This window comes from Rhipicephalus sanguineus, chromosome 8, assembly GCF_013339695.2.
Source record: "Rhipicephalus sanguineus isolate Rsan-2018 chromosome 8, BIME_Rsan_1.4, whole genome shotgun sequence".
Taxonomy (NCBI): Eukaryota; Metazoa; Arthropoda; class Arachnida; order Ixodida; family Ixodidae; genus Rhipicephalus; species Rhipicephalus sanguineus.
The window spans coordinates 53,226,869-53,235,101 of record NC_051183.1 but is presented as its reverse complement, the minus strand read 5'-3'; the positions used below and the strand labels follow the sequence as shown (position 1 = coordinate 53,235,101).

Below are 8,233 nucleotides of genomic sequence, written 5' to 3'. Positions count from 1 at the left end.
CATCATCATCATAATTATCATCATCATCATCATCATCAGCCTGTCTACGCCCACTGCAGGGCAAAGGCCCCTCCCATGTTCCGCCAATCAACCCGGTCCTGTGCTTTCTGTTGCCACGTTACACCTACAGACTTCTTAATCTCATCTACCCACCTAATTTTCTGTCTTCCCCTCACGCGTTTGCCCTCTCTTGGATAGATTTATGCATACGTTAATAAATACCTCAGTCTAAAAACAGTTAATTGAGAGTTGTGCACCACGGCGGGCTCATCACTGTAGTTTTGATTCCAAAAGCTTGCAACTTAAATTAACAGTTAATTTAGCATTGCGCTACGTTGTCCTTTATGCTCAACGTGTAGTTTGATGTTACATTCAAGGTTTAAGCCCACTTTCATGAACATAGCCCAGTATGCTGAACTAAGTGTGACAAAAATGCATCACTAATATTTGTTGGCAATAATATGCGCACTCCAGGGCAAAGTGACTGTAGAAAAGGGTGTGTAACGTTGTGATGCAAAAGAGATCATTGATGCGGTCCCAGGCAGCACCACTATTTTTCGCGTCACTTTGGGACATGGACAGAGGAAAAGAGTGATAATGAATACAACTTACTCTGGCCATTTCATACCTCATACTTGTCCATCTTCCAGTGCATTCTGTCCATTCAAGAATTATCTAATGCACCACTGCATGACTGGTAATTAAATACTTGTGTTCTCTTTTAGTACTTGAAGAATACCAGAACAGGGACGAATGTGATGCAGCTTTGAGAACAGGGGCCATCTCACCTGTGATAGAGGCCTACGTTGACAACGTGCCCCCCTTTCCAGCCACAGCTTTTGTCCATGAACTTCATGGCCAGGAGTGTACCTTGGTACACCGCCATCTGGAGGTGGCCGAAGCAGTATCCATTATATGAAGCGAGAAATACAACCAGGAAGACATTTGTCAGAGTAAAAGCTACTACAATATAGCGTCATGTTTTCGTGCTATCTAGGAGGATATGAAACTGCTTTGTGCAACGCGGTTTCAGCCGGTGAAGACCGACGGTTTCGTAGACCATCATATGCTGGGTGCCCGATTGTGCCCGACACAGATATAGTGTCGTAGCTAAAGGCATAATTTTAGCAGGACACTATCGCTGATATGTAGCGCAAAATTGAACAACGAATGTAGCGTTAATGAGTTTAAAAATACCATGAAAGCTAGTCAAAATGCCGTGAAGCTAGACATGACCAAGCACTGTCTCAACTTGAAATCTTCATACCATATAATTAAACAAAGGGACCCGGCTTTTCGCGTGCGTGTAGGCGGCTACACGCGTGCAAACGGCGATTTTAGGTTACATGGTAAGAATATCTCACGACACTTACGGCGTCAATGGCGAACACTTTCTTCCAGTCTGGGAGCTCTGGAACGCCAGCGCTGTTGACGACAATGTCCAGTTTTCCGAACTTGTTGATTGCCTCAACGAACGCTTCTGTTAGGGAAAAGAGAGATTTACAATTTTTACCCACAGCCATCCGTCAGAAATTACAAGACGACGTCTGTGAACTGTTTCCGAAATAGGTATATACCGAACAAATAATAAATGTAAAAGAAAGTACTACTTTAGTCATTGAAAGAAACTGCGCAGCAAATACGTGCGGCAACTCTTTCAGTGTTCCGCTACAGTACTGGTATGAGCAAGTAGACGCAAGTGGCCACGGTGAAATTGTTGACGTTAGCTTAGTTTGAGTAGAGATCCACAGTGAAAACTAACTCCAGAGCGCCGCGTGACGGAATCGTGGCTTTTAAGGCATATCAGAACAGATAAGTTAACTTTATCGATTGCCTTGCGAATTGGTGGGATGTGCCTGGATCCCGCCTAGGCTTCGGCCAAGGGTTGGTGGCCATTGGCGGCTTCTTCGGCACCACAGTTGGTGCTCCAGGTCCGAGGTGAACAACGCAGATTCACAGCGCACGTGGAGGCTGTCTCTGTTTAAGGCTGCATCACGGCTATTGTTTATTATTTCTGGACATCTCCTTAGTATATGATCTAAGGTGGCTCTAGAGTAGAAATGTCTGCACTTGTCTGTTGTGTATAAATCTGGGCGTATTATATGCAAGATATCTGGACTCGGGTAGGATCGGGTTTGTAACTGCCGCCATTCGACAGACTCTTTCTTGCTTAATTTCGGCTGAGGCGGTGAGAATGTACCCCTCTGCAAACTATGGTGTACTGTAATATCGTGAAATGTGGCATATGATACTTTCTTTTTGTCGTTGTATCAGCCGCGAGATTATATAATGCAAGTCTTGCGCAGTTTCACGTGGAAACAGGTTTGATAAAGCGTACGCAACAGTTTGACAATTTGAGATGATAAGTACTTGTATGGCCGATCCCTCCGAAAAGAAAACGCGGGTGCATCAAATGGCAAGTTAGAGTGCTTGAATTTACGAACTGATATATATTATGGGAGCACTCGGCGGCTGCGAGCGCTTATAGAAGAAACGAGGATCACGTGTGCGCTCGCGTCACGCGGTCAGCAGCCGCTGGCAGCGGGAAATTGCGGCCGAGGCTCGGGATACGTTAGGGGTTACTGGGCCAGACGCAGCCCGAAATCCTACAATATATATATATATATGCACATCCGGATGAGGTACATCTAGATTATATATATATATATATATATATATATATATATATATATATATATATATATATATATATATATATATATATATATATATATATATATACACCCGTCTCGTACCAACCACACAGCAGAAACAATGACGGTGATCGTCAAAATAACTTACGCTCGAATTGCTCGACATTTGTGACGTCACACTCAAAGAATGCTGTCTTGTCTTCCCCATACTTCTGGCTTAACTGTCGACAAACGTCATTGCCAGTCTTCGCCTCTATATCAACGATGCCGACCTGACGAAAAAGAAAAGAACCTTCAAACTCTAAATGTTCCGCCTTAGTTCTCAACATGGCTCAACATGGCATGTGCCTTCAGAAAGCCAAATGGAACATTTGTAGGAAGCATTTTTTTCACTGACGTCCACGGTAGAACACATGTCGATCACTTCAGGCGGAAATGCAGTTTGCTGCACCTCTGGGGTCTTTTATTTCGTGTAGTGTACGTCATGAACTTATTTTGTCCTTTCAGAGATCCGTCTCTTTCTTCACTCCCCTTACAATGAAAAAGGAAAAGCATTTTAACCAGGTTTGTATAATAAAGGAAGGACTCATGAAAAAAAGACATGAAAGAACTGCGGCAATTTTTTTGAAGATTTGTCGCTATAGGGTTGAGTAATATCGGTCGCCTCGCTGAATGAGTTCAGCATGACTGCATAACATGGGACACACATACGCGACAAGCTTTTTTTTTTTGGGTTGTTGTCTAAAATAGTAATGAAGACGCGACTGTAGAGGTACTCGCAGTCAGCATCCATCTATTGCCTGTCCAAATTTTGATTGAATGCCGGCGTGGTAGTAAAATTTCTTGCATATGCGTAGGCCAAGTTAAGCATAACATATGGTTCTATAGGCAGTTGTCCTTTCTTGCCAACTAAATTGATGTATCGGGAAAAATATCGCTCCTATCGTTCTGGTCGCGTAGCTCTTAGGACAAACCCATAACAACACACGATACTTGTTAACGAGACCAAAATGTTATTCTGTGCCTAACAGTGGCTTAGTGCTTCCCCACAACAGCCATTTGATTTGCCGCATTTTACTTTTGCACTCTGTCTTATACCCAGAAAATGCCGAATCCCACCAACATTTTCACATTGCAAACTCACAGTACATTCTAAAAAGACAGGGCGTGCAAACACGGACACAAGAAATGAGTCAGGACACCACAAACGTTGACTGACAACTGAATAGATGCACAACGGCGGAAAAGAAAGAAGGCACGACAACTTGTCTGTGCATGCCCATGCAATTGGCGAACCTATCAATCCGGCACGCGTGGGGGCCTACGCGAAAGATGACTGTTAAGGCATTTGATTTCATCTTTATGCAAGTTAATCGACGGTTGGCTCACGCATGCGCTACCACTGTTCTTGATATGCCATGCCTCAATCATCAGACGCGTTTCTTCGTTCCTATGTCGGTACAAAACTGCGCATTCATTGAATTTTGGCGTACGCTTACAATCTCGACAATGTAACGATAGGTTAGGTGGTGAGCCTCCAGTTAGTGATTTTTTATGTTCTAATAATCTCTGGTTAATGCAGCGGCCCGTCTGTCCTACGTAGAAGCGGCCGCAGCTGAAAGGAACCTTATACACCACACTTGTACGACAATCAGTGAATTTGTTTATGTGTTTTACGAAACAAATATCGGTTCGATTCTTGTCTTTTACTCGCTCATTCTTCCTCTGCACAACGGCACATATCTTACCTAGCTTATTGGCAGCCGTGAAAACAACATTCACGCCGTATCTACTTCCTACTTTTTTTAGCCTGTGAGACACGCAATGAATGTACGGTATACCTACAACACGTTTCTTCCTATCGCTTTCTGCAACCATGCTCGGACTTAACATAATGAAATTCTTTAAACGCTCAGCGACAGTGTCCACTGCATCACGGGGATAACCTACAGCTAAAAGACGCGTAAGCTGTGCGTTAAAGCTATCACTCATTTTGTGCTCACACGACTTGGTGAGGGCAAACTTAAGGCAAGACATGGCGATACCGTTTTTTACAACCTTCGAGTGCTTCGACGAAAAACTTAATAGCGGTTTTGAAGATCTAAGAGCATGCTGCCAGTACACGTGGTTCTTCGGAAACGTTAAGGAAATATCTAGAAATTCCATTATTCTGAGGCATCTCTTTAGTAAAGTTCAGCCCTCCTCCATGTAATTCAAATTTCTCGCTCACTGAGGTTACCACGTTTTCAAAGCCGTCACCACTACAAAAAATCACGTAATAGTCCACATAACGAAAAACCTTAATAACCGAATTACCTAAGGCGCCTTCCAAAAGTTTGTCAATCTTGCTAAGGTATAAATCACTAAGAACCGGAGCAACCTTACAACCAACACATATCCCTGATTTCTGCACATAAACGCCTTCCTTCCAACCTGCCAGCGTTAACTTTAAATACATGGGAAAAATTTCTAGAAAAGCCCCGGTAGAAACAGCACATTTATCGGGGAAAACAGTCTCGTGCCCTTGTTCGTTGATACATTCATTGACACATTTTAACAAGTCCTCATGCGGCAAGGAGTAATAAATGCATTCAGTATCCATACTAAAAGCTTTACAATGGCCGGGGTTCTCCTCTGAGAGGAACTGCACTAGCGCCCGCAGAATTACGCATACGAAAAGGGTCTAGAAAACTCAATGACGTTAAGCAGTTCTGCAAATAACTATATGCAGCGACTCGCCAGGTGTCGTTTGTGGTGTCCTGACTTCTTTCTTGTGTCCGTGTTTGCACGCCCTGTCTTTTTAGAATGAATACTTACTAACTAGCTCAGTTCTCTGTTATTCTAAACTCACAATAAATCGAAAAGCACATTGCTACCGCTATCACACCTAAACTTCTTGGATGCGAGAGAAACTCGTGACTCCAAGTCCCATCGTGGGCGGAGCCACGAACTTGATCTGGAGGCCTTCGGCTCCACAGATTCGAGTTCCTCAGGACTCCAATAAAGTTCATGTCATGTCATGTCCAAGCCGAGTGCCAAGAATACATTTTGTCGTAGAAGGAAGAGGGCGAACATTACACGCTGCATACTTTCCTGTGTTGTCTAACGTTGCGGCATCGTTGGGATGGATGCCCAGTGATGATGGCTGGCTATGATGTTTTCTTACCTTTGCTCCCCGGTCTAGAAGATGCTTAGCCACTGCCCTGCCGAAATAACCGCTGCCACCGGTTACGAGGGCAACTGTACCTCGAATCTCCATCGGTGTTAAGAATGAGGATGAGGTGCACAAGCCCGTTATATAAATAACACACGATATCGCTTGTCATTTGCATTGTGTACAACATGCGCATCCATTATTGCTTTTCAGCATGTAGATCAGACTAGATATCAAGTCTACACGAATGAAATGGACTTGCTTCGCTAGATGCCTTTCTTCTTTAAGATACATTACGATATCCGTATTGGGAACCAAGCTTGTGTGTCGTTCGCGCGTCCTATATTTTCAGAATCCTGTACCTTGCTCGGAACGATAAGCAGCAACAAAAGGACCTTTCAGCCAAGACTGAAGAGGAGTAGACGAAAGCACACTTTCCAGCCGCAAGACATCATAATGTCCTGTTTTAAGTAGGCACATATGTAGTGCGCGATGATATCTAAGGTCAATGAACTATTCACACGGGCTGATCTATTCACGGTTGCGAGAAAATGCAGTTCGCATGAGCAAATCAGTAATGTGTTGCATAGAAAATAGGCACCGCTGTCACGTGTTCATTGGACTTGCGTTTACTTTGCGCCGTGGTCGGAACGCTGGGGCAGTGAAGCATTCGAGCGACGTGGTTGTTTGCGCTTAAGCGCTCTCGCAGGGGCACACCTTATCGAAATGGGTCAGGCGGAACGCCGGCCGCTCCAGCAGGTGTGACGAAATCTAATGTGCTAGAGCTTACACACCGACTGCACAAGCAGAAGCAAAATGAAGATGGTTTCTGCTTGTTGATACGAAAAAATCTGTTGGTTAAAGTGATACGGGACAGTCGGCAGGAATTCCTCAAGATCCGCAGCCTCTCGTAGCACTCAAATGTCTGGTTGGTTGGTTCCTTAATGAACTACCACAACTCACCTCGGGGGAATCGGGCGGTGCATTCGTTTAGTATTAATAATAATAATAATAATAATAATAATAATAATAATAATAATATCTGGGGTTTAACGTCCCAAAACCACCATATGATTATGAGAGACGCCGTAGTGGAGGGCTCCGGAAATTTTGACCACCTGGGGTTCTTTAACGTGCATCTAAATCTAAGTACACGGGCCTCAGACATTTTCGCCTCCATCGAAAATGCAGCCGCCGCGGCCGGGATTCGATCCCGCGACCTTCGGGTCAGCAGTCGAGCGCCATAACCACTAGACCGCCGTGGCGGGGCTCGTTTAGTATTAAGAGTGAACAGAAAAAGAAGAATAAAAGTTACTAGATTTCACATTGTGAGGAAAATGTTACAAGAAAACTGAGTATATAGTACTAAATCATGCGCAGCATGAAGGTAAATTTTTAATGACGCCCTACCTTAAGCATGCAGCATTCCAGATTGGGCGCCCCATTGTTCAACACCTCACATGTCGCGTGCACGAAGCTTGCACACAAAGTATGTCTCTTTTACAGTGCAATGGTCGTACAATATATATTCTCTGCCGCTTCGTTTGCATAAGAGGTCTCCAGATGCAGAGGCATGGTGTAACCTAAATCATGTTTTGCGTCACCGAGTAGCAAGGAAGCCGTTTTGTTGCGCACGTATGCGATGTCTGAGAAAAAATTTATGATATTAAAGGTCAGTCGTGACACCGGAAAATAAAAATTGGACTGTAGGTGTCTCAACCAGGCCCTTTCGGAGCATTTGTCACGGCGATGAATGCGACGAGCAAGAAGTATAGAGATAAACAATCGCAATGTTGGTGCACAGAATTAGAGTTACTGTATATGCTACCAACTCTACCTATAATCATCATGGGCAGCTCTAACAGCTTGACAGAGCGTAGGCTTGGGAATGTTGTTAATACATTTTACTATTTTAGCACACTTCTTAAACAAAACAGAGAGAGTGTCCGTGTCGTTCTTCTGTCGTCTGTTTTGCTTAACAAGTGCGCTAAAATAGTAAAATAGGTGTGATCAAATGACATTCAAACCATAAGACAACCAACAAGAAGTGTTGATTTATAGTTTGCAGATCCACAGTGAAAGGTATGTGACAGCAGGGCTAAGTGGACTTGCCAAGGGCCTAGTTGATGCATATGCGTCGTAAACGGACTCCACCTTGAATAATAATGGGCTCCATATCAAACTGAAAGGGGCGCTTGCATGTCGTCGGTGCCTGTTTCTATACGGTGTGTTTATGTATTTGGGAGTACTTAATACTAGAACAGCCCCCCTACACCGTACTGAGTACTCAAGTGAAGTACTGCTTTGATGCTCGTCGTTTTTCTGTAGATATTTTGTCGATGGTGTCACTCACATTACTCAGGCTACTGATGTGGGTCATGTTGAAGTTGTTCACAAACTAAGAGCCGTTGACTTGACTAATGAC

The 8,233-nt window shown here is 43.9% G+C and overlaps 1 protein-coding gene across 1 annotated transcript; it reads right to left on the bottom strand.

Annotated features, from left to right (window-relative positions):
• Positions 1-784: 784 nt before the first annotated feature.
• Positions 785-5,913, bottom strand: LOC119403225 (15-hydroxyprostaglandin dehydrogenase [NAD(+)]-like). Its single transcript, XM_037670171.2, has 4 exons — positions 5,821-5,913; positions 2,803-2,926; positions 1,374-1,480; positions 785-886 (listed from the first exon to the last, which is right to left on the bottom strand). Exons 1-4 carry the CDS (start codon positions 5,911-5,913, stop codon positions 785-787), a joined length of 426 nt encoding a protein of 141 aa, XP_037526099.2.
• Between the last annotated feature and the right edge of the window lie 2,320 nt (positions 5,914-8,233).

Coding starts and splice junctions, on each gene's coding strand:
- LOC119403225 (XM_037670171.2), bottom strand. CDS start 5,913: ATGGAGATTCGAGGTACAGTTGCCCTCGTAACCGGTGGCAGCGGTTAT. Junction 2,927..5,820: donor TTCTAGACCGGGGAGCAAAG/GTAAGAAAACAT, acceptor CTTTTTCGTCAG/GTCGGCATCGTTGATATAGA. Junction 887..1,373: donor AAGTGTTCGCCATTGACGCC/GTAAGTGTCGTG, acceptor GGCCACCTCCAG/ATGGCGGTGTACCAAGGTAC.